This window comes from Candoia aspera, chromosome 8 (assembly GCF_035149785.1).
Source record: "Candoia aspera isolate rCanAsp1 chromosome 8, rCanAsp1.hap2, whole genome shotgun sequence".
NCBI classification, from domain to species: Eukaryota; Metazoa; Chordata; class Lepidosauria; order Squamata; family Boidae; genus Candoia; species Candoia aspera.
Window position 1 is genome coordinate 24,168,450 of NC_086160.1, and position 17,931 is coordinate 24,186,380.

The 17,931-nt window shown below is 38.2% G+C and overlaps 1 protein-coding gene across 1 annotated transcript in view; it reads right to left on the minus strand.

Annotated features, from left to right (window-relative positions):
- LOC134502269 (teneurin-3-like) overlaps positions 1-14,621 on the minus strand; it is a 57,729-nt gene extending 43,108 nt beyond the window's left edge. Inside the window, exon 1 of the mRNA XM_063310504.1 lies at positions 14,390-14,621. Within this exon, the coding sequence (XP_063166574.1) occupies positions 14,390-14,621 (232 nt within the window). The remainder of the gene's footprint in view (positions 1-14,389) is intronic.
- Positions 14,622-17,931: the final 3,310 nt, after the last annotated feature.

The window sequence follows — 17,931 nt, forward strand, 5'->3', positions numbered from 1 at the left end:
CTTTTTATTTTAACATGTGGTTATATTTTATATTACTTTGACAATTTAGTATTGTGTGCCTTTAATTTGGGTGCTGATTCTCCTGCTTTTAATCCTGGTTTATGCTTATTTGTATAGTTTTTATATTTCATAGATTATTTTAATTTTTGAAAGTTGCTTGGCATTTTTTAAAAGAAATTTTTAAAAAAGAAAAATAGGGACTAAATCAGTAGCAACAGTAGCAATAATAAGAGTAGTAACTTTTTCAAAAATAATTTCCCACAAATAATCTAGTTTTCTTTTTATATACCTTTCTGTGGCAAATGTAAATATATGTATACATCATGAAATTAGAGAAATGAACACATTCAAAAAGGACAGGAAACTGAAGAGTTTACATACATAGAAGAATGCATGGTTCATGAAATGCAAACAGAGTTAATGTCCCAGACCTTGGCAGCTTTTAACTGAGCCAGTTAATTACTTTATTGTTGTGGTCATATCAGTTGTTGCAATCAGTTTTATCTGAGTCAGAATTGTAAATGGATTCTAAGACAGTCATAAATAATGGAAACAGCGGCTGCAATTAGCTACAAATCAAATAGTACTTATCACTGTGTTGCGAGGACATAACAGAACAAAAGAGCGCAGAGAGAGAAAAGCAAGAGTCTCAACTATAAATAGTCATAGCGGTAAGTAAATTGTGTGAAGGCTATTAGGATGAATCAGTAAACAATCAACTGTTTAAACTAGAATCACACTATATAGTTTACTGAAGGTTGTTTAAGGACTAAAATCTGGGATTCTCTGCACATTCACTAAATACTTCCATATCATCACTGACATTTAGCTTCTGTGCAGTTTCATCAGTTCTGAATTGATAAAAATTACAGTATTGTTTGGGAACAGAATGAAATGAATATTTATTTATTTTAGTTACTGAATATACCCTGCTGCAATCAAATGACACTTGGCACATAAGATGGGCATAACTTAAATTCAAAACAGATACTTTACTATGTGTCTAGGAAGTAATGCTATCAAAGCCTGAAAATGTATATTAAGACATGATTTGTTAATGTAAGCTACAATAGGTGGGCTGACATATTTCACCAAACTATAAAACACTTTACAAACAACAATCACTGTGTTTATACGCTAAGACAAAATACTTTAGGCCTAGTATGATATATAAAACTAGTGTATACATTTAAACCAGCATATATATTTATAATCCTTGAGACTCCACAAATCTAATGTTCACCTATGTAAGATGTCAGTCATAACTACCCAATTTAATTTTGACTTTCAAGCAATAGCATATACAGTCAAATTCAAAGTCTGTTTCTCCAAATATGCAGTATGCTAAAAAAACTTAGTTACATTCCTATGTCAGTTATATCCAGCAATGTACCTTCAGTAGTGTAACTGAAACTGCCAAAGCTTCAACTAAATTTACTAGCTTGATTCTTACCAAATAATAATAATAATAATAATTCCTCAAAATAATAATAATAATTATTATTATTATTTTGAGGAATTAATTTAAAATTTTACAAAAAAAAAAAAAAAAGCAAATTCATTTAAGGCTGATGTTTAAACATTACCTGACCTGTTTATTATTAAAATATGGAAGTTTTTATTTGAATTATACAAGCCAGTATTTGCTCTTAATTTTAATAATCATAAATGATTTTACATTTCCTATGATGACTAGGAATTCCTTTTTCATTCCATTAAACTAAATTAGATAAATTCTTCTTTGGCCTATCAATTAAACAACATTCATGTTTATCAATGAATTTATTATATTTAAATGCTGCATAACATAGTATATAATATATATCACTATTTCACATACTCAAATACAGTATTTATCAACAACATTTTCTGGGGAATATAGGAAAGGACTCCAAGACTATGTGTTGTCCCCAAACTATGAATCATGCAGGACAATACCAAAAAATGGTTTATTCAAAATATTTCATGCTAATGCTTGAGAACATTTGAGAGAAGAGAAAAACAAAACCCGAGCAGGTTACAGTTATTGTGATCCCATATTTATGCTAAAATCCCAGAGGTTAGCCAAAGAAAATTGCATATAACCAAAATGTGTACCAAAGATATGAACATCACACTTCAAAGTGAATACATGTTTTACTTTGAGCATCATTCAATGCACAAAGATAGTTCCAGAAAATATTTGAGTAAGTCCTCATCCAGTTTACTGTGCAGACCAGCTATAACAACTGCTATACATTATTAGCTTTATTTTACATTAAAAATAGATTGTATATTAAATGCAAATTTAATATATTTATTAATCTATAAACAAATAACACATTTGTTTATCAACCATAGTATGTCAGTTATAAAATTACAAATTTAACAAAAAACGTTAAAATATATTTGTTCCATTTGTAATGTATTTTGGGATTGAGTTTTACATCAGTTTTCTCTACAGGAAAAACAGCAAAATAAATAAAATGTACAGTACTGATGTGTAAGATAAATGAACAGAAAAGACTTTACTTGCAGTAAAATTTTACCTAGTCACAAGATATATGTTTAAAGCACAAGCACAGAGAATTTAATTTAATAACTAGGAGTTAAAAGAGAAAACAACATAGTATGAGAGGCTTTTTTATTACGCAGCTTGGAACAATATACATAAAGCATCTGTCCCACTTATACATGAGTTCACTGTGCATGTATATAATCCATTATTATCACACAGTTTTGATCCTTCAATATCTCTGAAAAATCCTGATATTCTTCAATACATTATATACAGATTCATTAACTAGCTTCTTTTCTTTTGCATTTTTTAAATTGTTCATTAAGGCTCTTTTCAAACTTTGGCCACATTATGTAATTGGGAATAATGTATAGAGGAATGAAGAATGAATTGTATAAATACAATTAAGATAGGGCAGAGCCATTATTAAGAATTAGTAAGTATAGATTATTAGCTATGAAAGAGAACAAATGAAGATGGATGGATGAAAAAAAAAAGACTAAAATGTTGAAGGAAGTACATAATGAAAAAATTAGAATGTAGAATCTACAATCTGAGTCTCTGGTATGGCACACGCCAGCACCGCTTGATATTATTCTTTTAAACCGTTCTTTAAGTAAACAAAAAAAGAGAAGCAAGATCTTGAAAAGCACCAGCATCAACCAAAATATGATTCCCAAGGATGTTTCTAGGTCCCATATTCTTGAGGGATTCTCAGAAAACTGGAACTGTGGATACAGTGCTTTTTTTAGAAATCTGCATACCTGCCCAACCAAAAAAAAAATCAAGTAAACTGAAGTAGTAGAGAGCATAGTCTAATCTAATACTCAGTGCAGGAATACAAATTTAAGCTTCCCTGTAGATGTTTTCCTAACCTCTGCTTGAACATACAGTATGCAGTGAATGTTTTTTCTAACATTCACCTGGAAACTGCCTACTTACTGTATAACTTAAATCCATTATTTTGTGCCTTACATTCTGGAAAGTATGTCTTGACCACTTTCTGTGTGATATATTTTCACTACCGACCTGGTGTGTATTATCAAGACCTGGCTGGGCCAGAAGGTGAATTCCCCTCTTGGAAATGTGCCCATCTGGGTGTGTAGCACCAGCTAAGACTCCATGGCAGAGGCAGGGGTGTGGTGGTTGTCATCTGGGACTCTCTTACAGCTTTTAGGGGCTGCCCCACAAGTTGCTGGATGTGATACCCTTTTCCTGAAGTTGGGCTCTAGGGATCAGGTGGGATTGTTGCTATTCCATCAGCCTCCTGGCTGCGTAGGAACCTCCCTCCCTGAGCTCCTCGACTCAATCTCCAGAGTATCCAGAAGCTTTAGCTGGTGCAGAATACAGCTACATGGACAGTTGTGTGTGCCCCTAGGATGGTGCATGTTATGTCTCTATTCTGCAAGTTGAATTGGTTGCAAGTTTTCTTCCAGGTGCAATTCCAGGTGCTGGTTTTGACTTTTAAAGCCCTACATGGCATGGGATCAAGTTATTTGAGGGATCACCTCTTCCTGGTTATAACTACCCATCCCATCAGGTCAAGCAAGAGGGGTATGCTATGGGTCCTGTCTGCTAAGGAGTTATGTCTGGTGGGACCCAGGTGGTATGCCTTTTCTGCTGTAGCCCGCACCCTATGGAATATCATTCCCCCTGAGGTGAGATTGGCTCCATCCCTACTTGCCTTCCAGAAAGCCCTCAATATGTGTTTTTTCCATCAACCTTGGGGGTCCCATGGTGAGCCCACAAGATGGTTGTGTGATGTTAAGTGATGGTTGTCGCTCCCATTATCTTTTTTTGTTTTTTCTGTTTTTATTTAGTGTTTTATGTTTATTGTTTTTTATGTATTGTATGCTGTCCAGAGTCATGTTTTGTTGAGATGGGTGGCTATATAAATTTGTTAAATAAATAAATAAATAAATTATAAAGGTCTATTTGTTGTTCCCATACTGAATGTGCTACAATCTCCTATGACTCTATTTTTCATATGTAGACCTTGCATCACTATAAGTCTTGTACAAATATAAGGAAGTTCTAAGGCAGATTGTACTTTACTATTATTGGTACTTTCTCAAAATATAACAGAAACAATATGTAAAACCATCTTGAGATTCCACATAGTGTGATATATTAACCTTAACTATGGAATATGTCTTCAGCAAAGGATCGTTACCTTGTCATGGTGCTGGAGCTTGAGCACCTCAATGATGCCATGAGCTAAACCGTGAAGGGCCACCCAAGACGGGAAGGTCATGACAGAGAGGTCAGACTAAATGCGATCCCTGGGGAAGGTAATGGCAACCCACCCCAGTATTCTTGCCGTGAAAACTCAATGGATCAGTACAACCAGAAATATGTCGGTATACCATCGGAAGATGAGACCCCCAGGTCGGAAGATGGTCAAAATGCTACTGGGGAGGAACAGAGGATGAGCTCAACTAGCCCCAGACGTGATGACGCAGCTAGCTCAAAGCCGAAAGGACGGCTAGCGGCCGACGGTGCTGGTGGTGAACGGCGAATCCGATGTTCTAAGGATCAACACACCATTCGAACCTGGAATGTAAGATCTATGAGCCAGGGCAAATTGGATGTGGTTATTGGTGAGATGTCAAGATTAAAGATAGACATTCTGGGCGTCAGTGAACTGAAATGGACTGGAATGGGCCACTTCACATCAAATGACCACCAGATCTACTACTGTGGACAAGAGGACCACAGAAGAAATGGAGTAGCCTTCATAATTAATACTAAAGTGGCTAAAGCAGTGCTTGGATACAACCCCAAAAATGACAGAATGATCTCAATTCGAATTCAGGGCAAGCCATCTAACATCACAGTGATCCAAATATATGCCCCAACCACAAATGCTGAAGAAGCTGAAGTAGAGCAGTTCTATGAGGATCTGCAGCACCTACTGGACAACACACCTAAAAGAGATGTTATTTTCATCACAGGAGACTGGAATGCTAAGGTGGGCAGTCAAATGACACCTCGAATTACAGGTAAGTATGGCCTGGGAGAACAAAACGAAGCAGGACATAGGCTGATAGAATTTTGCCAAGAGAATTCACTCTGCATAACAAACACTCTCTTCCAACAACCTAAGAGACGGCTTTATACATGGACTTCACCAGATGGACAACACCGAAATCAGATTGACTACATCCTTTGCAGCCAAAGGTGGCGGACATCTGTACAGTCGGTAAAAACAAGACCTCGAGCTGACTGTAGTTCAGATCACGAACTTCTTCTTGCACAATTTAGGATCAGACTAAAGAGATTAGGGAAGACCCACAGATCAGCTAGACATGAGCTCACTAATATTCCTAAGGAATATGCAGTGGAGGTGAAGAATAGATTTAAGGGACTGGACTTAGTAGATAGGGTCCCGGAAGAACTCTGGACAGAAGTTCGCAACATTGTTCAGGAGGCGGCAACAAAATACATCCCAAAGAAAGAGAAAACCAAGAAGGCAAAGTGGCTGTCTGCTGAGACACTAGAAGTAGCCCAAGAAAGAAGGAAAGCAAAAGGCAACAGTGATAGGGGGAGATATGCCCAATTAAATGCAAAATTCCAGAGGTTAGCCAGAAGAGATAAGGAATTATTTTTAAACAAGCAATGCGCGGAAGTGGAAGAAGACAATAGAATAGGAAGGACAAGAGACCTCTTCCAGAAAATTAGAAACATCGGAGGTAAATTCCAGGCCAAAATGGATATGATCAAAAACAAAGATGGCAAGGACCTAACAGAAGAAGAAGAGATCAAGAAAAGGTGGCAAGAATATACAGAAGACCTGTATAGGAAGGATAACAATATCGGGGATAGCTTTGACGGTGTGATCAGTGAGCTAGAGCCAGACATCCTGAAGAGTGAGGTTGAGTGGGCCTTAAGAAGCATTGCTAATAACAAGGCAGCAGGAGACAACGGCATCCCAGCTGAACTGTTCAAAATCTTGCAAGATGATGCTGTCAAGGTAATGCATGCTATATGCCAGCAAATTTGGAAAACACAAGAATGGCCATCAGACTGGAAAAAATCAACTTATATCCCCATACCAAAAAAGGGAAACACTAAAGAATGTTCAAACTATTGAACAGTGGCACTCATTTCACATGCCAGTAAGGTAATGCTCAAGATCCTTCAAGGTAGACTTCAGCAGTTCATGGAGCAAGAATTGCCAGATGTACAAGCTGGCTTTAGAAAAGGCAGAGGAACTAGAGACCAAATTGCCAATATCCGCTGGATAATGGAAAAGGCCAGGGAGTTTCAGAAAAACATCTATTTCTGTTTTATTGACTATTCTAAAGCCTTTGACTGTGTGGACCATAACAAATTGTGGCAAGTTCTTAGTGGTATGGGGATACCAAGTCATCTTGTCTGCCTCCTGAAGAATCTGTATAACGACCAAGTAGCAACAGTAAGAACAGACCACGGAACAACGGACTGGTTTAAGATTGGGAAAGGAGTACGGCAGGGCTGTATACTCTCACTCTACCTATTCAACTTGTATGCAGAACACATCATGCGACAAGCTGGCCTTGAGGAATCCAAGGCTGGAGTTAAAATCACTGGAAGAAACATTAACAATCTCAGATATGCAGATGATACCACTTTGATGGCTGAAAGTGAAGAGGAACTGAGGAGCCTTATGATGAAGGTGAAAGAGGAAAGTGCAAAAGCTGGCTTGCAGCTAAACCTCAAAAAAACCAAGATTATGGCAACCAGCTTGATTGATAACTGGCAAATAGAGGGAGAAAACGTAGAAGCAGTGAAAGACTTTGTATTCCTAGGTGCAAAGATTACTGCAAATGCTGACTGCAGTCAGGAAATCAGAAGACGCTTAATCCTTGGGACAAGAGCAATGACAAATCTCGATAAAATAGTTAAGAGCAGACACATCACACTGACAACAAAGGCCCGCATAGTTAAAGCAATGGTGTTCCCCGTAGTAACATATGGCTGCGAGAGCTGGACCATAAGGAAGGCTGAGAGAAGGAAGATCGATGCTTTTGAACTGTGGTGTTGGAGGAAAATTCTGAGAGTGCCTTGGACTGCCAGAAGATCAAACCAGTCCATCCTCCAGGAAATAAAGCCAGACTGCTCACTTGAGGGAATGATATTAAAGGCAAAACTGAAATACTTTGGCCACATCATGAGAAGACAGGACACCCTGGAGAAGATGCTGATGCTAGGGAGAGTGGAAGGCAAAAGGAAGAGGGGCCGACCAAAGGCAAGATGGATGGATGATATTTTAGAGGTGACGGACTTGCCCCTGGGGGAGCTGGGGGTGTCGACGACCGACAGGAAGCTCTGGTGTGGGCTGGTCCATGAAGTCACGAAGAGTCGGAAGCGACTAAACAAATAAACAACAACAATGGAATATGTTGTCTTTTACAGACTTAATTAGAAACCATGGTTTATTTTGGTTTATTTTATTTACATATTTAATTAGTTACGCTGCCAATTATCAATCTTTGGGAAATTTAAAATATGGTTAACTCTCCCTTCCAGCCTGTAGAAGGAACAATAGTTGCAGAGGGAGGGGGGCACTGTAGTTGAAGTATCTTTACTGCTTTTATCTGTTTCTCCATATCCTACAGGCGTGCAAGGAGAAAACTGGATATACCAACCTGGTGGAGGGAAACTCAGTCTTTCCAGTACTCAGTTCACAGTAGCTTTAATCTCAATTCAGATGTACTTTGAATTGTTTAGTGTATAACAAATACAAGCAACCCATGTCAGCTGCCAAGTTAATGTTAACATATCTGGAATATTAGCCAATATTTGGACTACTGCAATGCGCTCTATGTGGGGCTGCCCTTGAAGAGCATTCGGAAGCTTTAGCTGGTATAGAATACAGCTGCACAGGTTGTAAATAGTGTCAGCTACTTAGCACATGTAACACCACTGCTTCAGCAGCTGCATTGATTGCCAGTGTGTTTCCAGGTGCAATTCAAGGTACTGATTGTCACCTTTAAAGCCCTTCATGGCTTAGGACCAGGTTACCTAAGAGGCCATCTTTTCCCAGTTGTCTCTACCTGTCCAATTCGGTCTGGTAGGTTGGGTATGCTACAGGTCCCATCAGCCAAAGAATGTTGGTTGGCAGGGACTAGAAAGCGTGCCTTCTCTTCCGTAGCACCTGCCCTCTGGAACATCCACCCTCCTGAGATTAGGATGGCCCTGACCCTGCTGGCTTTTCAGAAGGCCTTGAAGACCTGGCAATGTGCCTGGGCCTGGAGTCCCAAGTGTGTGAAAGGCCCTGTTTCCTGGTTGTACTGACAGTGATGGATTGTAGTATCTCTTGGCTGCTATTTGTATTTAATTTCTTTTTGTACTGTTTTAATTGTTTACCTGTTTTTATAATTGTTAGCCATCCAGAGTCATTGGTTTGAGATGGGTGGCTATATAAATTGAATGAATGAATGAATGAATGAATGAAATGAATGAATGAATAAATAAAATGTTGAATGATAACCAATATTGGGAATAACCAATAAACCCAATAGCCATTGTTTGCTATTACATTTTGTACAAATCCAGGGGTTTAGCACCCAATTTTACTGTTAAAATAGTGGGAAACTGGTCCAGATGTGCTACGAATTAGAAAACAGAACATTAGAAAAACTGGAAGTAAAATGAATATGGGGGGAAAAAACATTAAAATGCTTAAAATTAAGCAAAGAGGTTTTATGGCAGTCCATAACTTCTGATGTTCTCATTCTTGTAATAATGCCTTTCACTTGCACAGATAAAACTACATACCCAATAAAGTCAGAGCAGCATGTGAAAATTAACTGATTATTAACTCTCAATACCCTTATACCTCAGTGAATTCGGACTCTGGATTTTTTTTAAAAGGGTTATGAAAGCCTCCCAACTACTGAACCTGTTGAGATACAATATCATAATTTCACAGTACAGCTAACTCTGATCCTAATTAACAATTCCCTAACTTAATATTCCACTAGTTCATTTATTGTCCACTGAGTGCTTTGGCAGTAATGTATTTATTACTTAGGAAATTGAAAAAAAAATCTCATCACTATATTTATGCAATAAAATTTAAGAATCAACTATTTTCTTTAGGAAATCATCACACATGATCATAAGAAGATTCTAGATCTATTCTCATATTATAACTAAATTTCTTATTGCTTGATTCTGTCTACTGCATTCAGTACATTTTATTGTTGGGACAGATACTGTAAGCAATGTCATTCAAAAAAATTTGTTATAAGGGAGAGCCCAAACTTTGTCTACTTAAAGCAAAGCTTTGATTTGGGGATTGAAACCTTCTCTAGGAGTTCTAGCCCTCAAAATCTACCAGAACATAATCCTGAAAGTATGTAATCCAACCTCTTTTCTCTGTACATAATTCAGGATAACCTCTGTAAGAGCAGCGAAACACACTCTTTTAACTATTGCTCAAACTGTGACACTTGCCCCTATCTAGCCTCCCCCCCCCCAAAAAAAAGTTTATTGGAATAACTGCAAACTAATCTAGCATTTCGTATTTGGGTCAGATTTGTCCAATAGCACCTACTGGCTTATGGGATCTCCACTTTTGATGCACAAGAAATTATAAAGAAGCATGGTTATAATTGTGCAGCCAAATCAGATTATAGTACCTCAGTATGCATGGTTTCCTATAATTAAAAACTGTTATAAAAATATTGACCAATTCAGAATGTTCTAATAAAGGTTTAACTCAATTGAGAATGCAGCTGATACCACTGGCAGTTCTTCAAGTCAGATTTTTAAATATTCCTTATAATTTATCTTTGTCCACATGAATCAAATGTAATTGAGGATCTCCCCCACTGTCTGACCTAATTTCTGCAAGGCCTGGGAAGAAATTCTGTCAACTATCTTGTAGAATGAAGCTTTTTGCTCAGATCATAACAACAACGTTTTTCTTTTGTCATCTCCTAAAGATAATCTTCTTGGGGACAGAGCAAAATCTGCCTGGTTTGCAGCTGTTTCTAGTCAGAAATTTGTTAATGCTGGTACTTGCAAACACAATCTTAAGCAAGCATATGTTTGGACCATGTTTTTTTAAAAAAATTAATTTCATTTTGTAACTGGGCTATTATAGCATATATGTTATAGAAATAAAATTTGAACTGAACTGGACAAAGATATGCATTATTTGAACAGCATATCACTTGTTAATTGATTCCTAAAGAAGTATTACCATGTCCTTTTCGAGAAAAGAAAGAACTGAAATCTCAATTACTAGCATGGAAAAAGTACCTTCCCAAAAGACCCCAACTGATTTGTTATATGCTAATTCAATTATGAGTTTCTCATCTAATGAATCAATTAAGCTAAGACTGAATAATACTTATTTGGGTCTTTTGGCTGTAATAGAAGATGATGGTGATGATGATGATGATTCTTTGAATATACTTTTTTCTTTTTCTTCACAAACTATTATCTAACCATTTCAAGAACATGAGGTCTTTTTGTTTAGTTGAGCTAAAATTGATCAATATTGCTTAACAAGTAGATTTCTTTATCTTGAGTACTATAACTCTCTACAGACAACACTTTGGCTTTCATTCACTTACTTTGAGTGGGTACTTCTACATTTGTAACCAAGCAGGAGCTAATCCCCTAAAGTTCATATACAGTACGTATATGTAAATTACTAGTCTCTCCTATCAGTAACAGATGCTAAAGCTCCTGAGTCGAATAGTTATACTACATCATCTGATAGCTCAATTCTCAAAAGAGCCATTTTCCACAGATACCCAAGCAGTTCATAAAATGGTATACACCTTTTAATACACATGCCAACTATTTAGTGTACCAGCTGCCACAACTAGTTACGTGCCAGGAAAATGTAATCCAGATGCCATAAGTGAAAACACAAAGGCCTGTTGATTTGGACAAATGCAACCTGAGTGCCAGTTTAGTGTAGTGGTTAATGTGCTGACCTAGAAACCAGAAGATTGTGAGTTTCAGGCCTCCCTTAGGCATGAAAGCCGGCTGGGTGACCTTGGGCCAGTCCCTCTCTCTCAGCCCAACCCACCTCACAGGGTGGTTATTGTGGGGAAAACAGGAGTTTTAGGTATGCTTACCGCCTTGAGTTATATATACAAAAAAGGTAGGATAAAATTTGATAATTTATTTGAACTGCCTTACTACAGACAATCTATACTGAATAGAACTGTATTATCTACTCAAATACTAATGTCTTTGCTTTATATCTAATGATGTATTATGTGATTGTAAATAAATATTAATTTTAAAATACTAATTTATAGATTTAATATTATTTTTAAATTAACTATTATATCTCTTAATTAAAATGCACACACACATATTTATTAGATCTTTTTTGAAGAGCCAATATAAATACAATATTTAATTAGAATGACATATTTTATTTTTATTAAAATATATAAAGGACTCTAGACAAAATAAACTATTACGAACAAATTCTGTTTAGTTCTTAATGAAATATGGTGAACAATCCAAGTGTAAATTAATTAGATCTGCCAATAAGCCACTTCAAACACTTTTAATTGCTTTTAAATAAGCTGTCTCAATCAGAAAACCACATAGACCCATATGTTATTATAGAAAACATACCAAAAACTGGCATTTCAAAAACCTACATATTCTTTCTGGGTGATAGTTACAGAAATAGTGCACCTTTTGTGAAGAATGCAATAAAATTTTAAACAACAAACTACATTCTACCTAGTGCATCAATATGTCAGGTACTTTCTAAATACAAATGACTGAATATATTTCACAAACTAGCATCTCAAATATGATTAAGAAATGTATTAACAAGGAATTCATATAGTAATGCAGCAAGACTATGTTAACCTTTCTCCTTTCTAGAAGAAAAAAAATGGCACAACATACAACTGAAAAATGACAAGAGTCCATTCTTTCCTCTCATTAACCATATGTATTCCAATAATTCAGCCAGGCATTGTTTTAAAGTCGCATAAACATACAATACTTCAATCTTACATCATCAAAATTTAATGTCTCTGAGAAAATCTGATGGAGAAGGATTCACAGGGCAGTTAGTTAATTATGCATGATCAGTGATTCAAACTTGTTAGTATCAATAAGACTAGAACTTGCTCATCAGAACCATTCTTGTGTTTCCCAACCTTGCTGGATCAATGACACATTTCAAGTTTTGAGAGGGTTGTGTGCTTTTTTGGCAAACTCTTGCTATGCCCGCCATCATTTACCTATTCAAAAAATGACTTCCATGATGAATATGACCAATTATAAAGTACTTATCTTGCAGAAAGCAAACTACTGAAGCTAGAAGAGCAGTAAAATGCCCAGGAAACAAATTACATTAAGCAAACACATACATAATGCAAACCTAACCCACAAAGGACTCACAAAAGAAATAAGGCATACTCACCATATAAACAAAATACCCCACCCACTCCACATACACACCAGTTATGATAGTCAATGCCACCTCCACCTCACTTTTTTTTCTGAGTGACTATGCATATTTCAGGGGGGCAAAAAGAGCAAGTGCCAGACAATAGTCAGCTACCCACAACTTTATTTTCTAAGAATGATGAATATGACAGTTTATTTTTAATAAATAAACGTAAAACAAAATCAGAAGGGACAGAGAGGCCAGAGGGGATCCAACATATACAGAATTCAACTATAAGTTTGCAATTTATATTATTCCTCATCTCTCACGCTATCTCCATGACAAGCTGTTATGACTATGAAATTGTGACTCTGAAATATGAATGGAACTTTGCATAGAATCCTTGACTAAATTTGGTCAGGATAGGAGGATTTTTCAAAGAACACATACTGAGTCAAATTTTTCACGCTTCTTTATTTAGCATGCTTATGCATTGTTAGATTTATTGTTGTAGTTCTGCCAATTCTGTTAGTGAATTTTGCATATAAGAGGAAAGGACTAAGAAGAGTATAAGGACAGTTGTTGGATCTTGGACTGGGCAACCATTCAGGCTCAAATTATCATGTTTTAGACACATTACTGTATGCAAAGACTTAGCTCTTTGGACAAATCTGTAATAGTGGGAAAGGTAGAAGGAAAGGAAAGGAAAGAAGAGGTGATCAGGAGAAACGTGGATGGACTCAGCTGCACTGGTGATGGGTCGACCGTTGCAAGACCTGAAAGGCCAGGCTAGGGATAGATCATCTTTGAGAAGGTCTATCCAGGTGGTTCTTAAAGGTTGGCACTAACGTAATGGCACATAATCAGCCAATCAATCAATCAATCAATCAGGGAGATCAAATGAACAACTGGGGTTGCAGATTCAAAAGAGGACTGCTGTACCATAGTAACTGCCTAAGGCAATACTTTTACAATACCGTTTAGTCATTCTGATTTATAACAGACCCTGAACAGTCTGTCATAAGACAGTGATGCTCAAGGGAAATCCATCTAGACAAAGAAATTCCATCATGATAAAAGGATCATGAAGAGTTTGTCTGCAAAACCTGCTTATGATCTATAAGAACACTGAATCTCATAAATTGTGTAAGTTCTGTGAAAAGTTCAGCAACTTCTTTAGCTTCAAGTAGTATTATCAAGTGATGATACTACTTGATATAGAAACCAAAATTTTTTCAATTGACTTATCAGCTACCATATGCCTTTTGGAGACCAGGTAACTACATGTATATATCTAGAAACAACTTGTAGATGTTCTGAAGTGTTTCCCAGAATGCCTTTCTTATATTGATAAGGCACACAGATAGAAAATAAATAATTATTTAACATGAATAATCACATTACCAATATGGTAGTAGTATGATATACCATTGGTGGATCATTTATATGATTGACATGAGGAAATGGACCACACAGAAGACAGTGTATACATTCATGAAGAAGAATTTATGCTATTTGCCTACCTTGTCTGCTATATTCATCAGACTCCCTGGGGACCAAATCTTTTACCCGGTTTCCATACAGCAGTCTGGAAGAATCATGATCAAAAGCTTTTAAGGTTTCACTAGAACTGTAGGACTTCTGCGTAGGCACTCTGCACTCTTCATTTTCTGTGGAAGAGTTGGTATAACGCCTTTCCTTGTCTCTTCTGCTCTTTGTCAGGGAGCAATAAGGTCTGCGTTCTTTCACATCCATGCTTCATTCCTTCTGTATGCACATCAGATCATACCACTTGGAATTCTTCAATTATTCACCTGGAACAGGATTAAATAAAGTATATGTCTGGTGTATATAAATATGTATATGTGTATATATTTACACACGCATGTACACACACATGCACATCCCTATTAACATTTATATAATTAATTCTGGAGTAAAAGACTTATTCAAATATCTTGACCTTTACCTACAATTGATCAGTATATTAGAAAACTTTAAAATGCGAATTATTCAACAATATAACAGGTCTGTTGACAAATCTCTATCAATTAAAAATATATGCATTCTATATAATATGAGTTCTATCAACTCACATATGTAAATTTATTCATTTTTTCCATGACCAAATATTGTCATAAAGTAGAAATGGGACTCCCTTCAAATTTCCAACCCAACCCTTAAAGCGATCAGAGTCTAGACGTTTGTGAAAATTTCAAATATACCACCCTTCCACGATACTAGTTATATTTTATGTGCTTATTCTAGTTGTAGTTCTCTTCCAATCTGTATGGATGCCATATCAAATATTTTGTTGCTTGAACCTTTTTTCTAAACTGGTAATGTCATTCTTTCTCCCCAAATGTATTCTAGTTCATGATCAGCTAAGATTTTCAGTTAACAGTTCTGTTCTGTTACAGTTGAGGAGAAAATTGTTCCTGTTTTTTGGTTTATCATCCAAATGTACAAGCATTTTTGTTATACATTTTCCCTTCTGGGTATGAAAATATCAGTAAAGAGTTTTCTCCAAATTCTAGGGAAACTGAACTTCCAGCTGACATGCTATTTCTTTCTCCCCCCCCCCCCAATATATATATACTCTGTGTGTGTGTGTGTGTGTGTGTGTGTGTGTGTGTGTGTGTGTAAATAAAATAAAAATTCACTTCTCACCCCTATGGGTGGTATGTGTCTTCCTTAACCTCAGGTCCTCTACCAGATGCCTGGGAGTTTCAGGGTTCTGCACAGTATATTAGCTGATCCTAGCATTGTACTCTTCTGGACAGAGAGCTCTGATGTTTTTCCTGGGATCTGTTAGAGCCATTCTCCCAGCTTAAAAGTCTCAGCCCCTCCCAGTGGTAGATTCCTACCACCACTGGAACCACCTTAGCCTTCACCTTCCAAATCCTAACTTCTCCTTCAGGCCCTGGTACTTCTCCAGCTTCTCATACTTCTTCCTGACGTTGCTGTCACACTGCACAGATGTTCCTGTACATAATGCAGCTACTTGGTTATGCCATTCAGTGCATGCTGTTCCTGCCTGCATCTTACACCCTGCCACTATGTCTTGGACTGTCTCTGAGGCCTCTCTGCACAGTCTGCACCTTGGGTCCTGTCTAGTGTGGTAGACCTCTGCTTCTATGGATCTGGTGCTTAGTGCCTGTTCTTGTGCTGCTATGATCAGTGCCTCTGTGCTGTCTTTCAGTCCAGCCCTTTCCAGCCACTGGTAGGATTTCCCAGTGTCAGCCACCTCAGCTATCTGTCGATGGTACATCCCATGCAGGGTCTTGTCTTGCCATGGCACTTCCTCTGCTTGATCTTCCTTCCATGTCTGCTGCTGCCTCAGGCACTCTCGCAGCAACTCATCTTTGGATGCCATCTTACTGATATAATCCTGGATGCTCTGGGTTTCATCCAGGGTAGTGGATTTGACACTCACCAGACCCTGCCTGCCCTCTTTTCAACTGGTGTACAGTCCCTGGGTGTTGGACTTGGGGTTAAAACCTCTGTACGTTGTGAGGAGCTTCCAGGTCTTCACATAAGCAGCCTCCATTCCTCTTTTGGCCAGCTCACTATACTGGCAGGGTATCTGATGACTGGCAGGGCATACATGTTGATGGCATGGATCTTGTTCTTCCCATTGAACTGGTTCTTCAGGACCTGTCTTATTCTTTGGTGATACTTGGATGTTGCTGTCTTCCTTGCCTCCTCATTGTGGTTCCCATGTGACTGTGGGATACCAAGGTACTTGTAGCTGGTATGTCTGCTATGCAGCCTGCTGGTAGTTCCACCCAATCAGTCTTAACTACCTTCCCTCTCTTTACTACCATCCTGCCACACTTCTCCAGTCCGAATGACATCCCAATGTCCTCACTGTAGATCCGTGTCAGGTGGATCAGTGATTCGATGTCTTGTTAACTCTTAGCATACAGCTTGATGTCATCCATGTAAAGGAAGTGGCTGATGGGAGTTCCACTTTTGAACTTGTATATGTATCCAGTCCTTGTGTTTATCTGGCTAAGGGGGTTCAAGCCTATGCAGAAGAGCAGCATGGACAGTGCATCACCTTGATATGTGCTGCACTATATGGCTACTTGTGCGAGCTGCCTTGAGTTGACTTCCAGTACTGTCTTCCACAGTCCCACTGAGTTCTTGAGGAAGGTCCTTAGTGTCCTGTTGACTTTGTATAGCACCAGGCATTCACTGATCCATGTGTGTGGCACTGAGTTGTAGGCTTCCCTGTAGTCAATCCAGGCTGTGCTCAGATTGGTCTGTCTAGACCTTGAGTCTTGGGTGACTGCTCTATCTATCTATGAGCAACTGGTGTTTTGAGCCTCTGGGGTTGTTCCCAATGCCCTTCTGAGCTGTGCTCATGTACTGGCCTATATGGCCTGCAGCTTGGTAGCTATAATACCTGAGAGAACTTTCCATGTTGTGGGGAGGCAGACTATTGGCTGATAGTTGGGCAGTGCTGTTCCCTTGTGGGGGTCTTTCATGATCAGCACCATCCTTCTTTGTGTTAGCCAGTCTGGGTGGGAGCCTGCTACTAGCAGCTGTTTCAACTGTGCTGTTAGGCATTCATGCACTGCTGTTAATTTCTTTAGCCAGTAGGTGTGGATCATGTCTGGGCAAGGTGCTATCCAGCTCTTCATGTTCTTAACCCGCTGTTGGATGTCTGCTACTGTGATGGTGAGTGGTTCCTGTTCTGGGAGATTTCTGTGGTCTGCTCTCAGGTCCTACAGCCACTTTGCACTGGTGTTATGTACTTTCTCTTTCTCCCGCATGTTCTTCCAGTACTGTTCAGTTTCTGCTGTTGGTGATTCTGCTGTTACTGTGTTGCTGCACTGCAGTTGGGAGTACACCTTAGATGGTTCTTCAGAGAACAGAGCATTTATCTTCTTGGCCTCTGCTTCTCTAGTGGATCTCCTTAGCCCGGTAGCCAGTGCTGTGACCCTTTGTTTAGCAGTCTCTAGCGCTTCAGAGAGAGTCAGGCCCTTGTAGCTTTTCAGCAGCCGAGTCTTATCCTTAATCTCCACACCCTTCTGTAGTTCCACCAGATGACTAACTT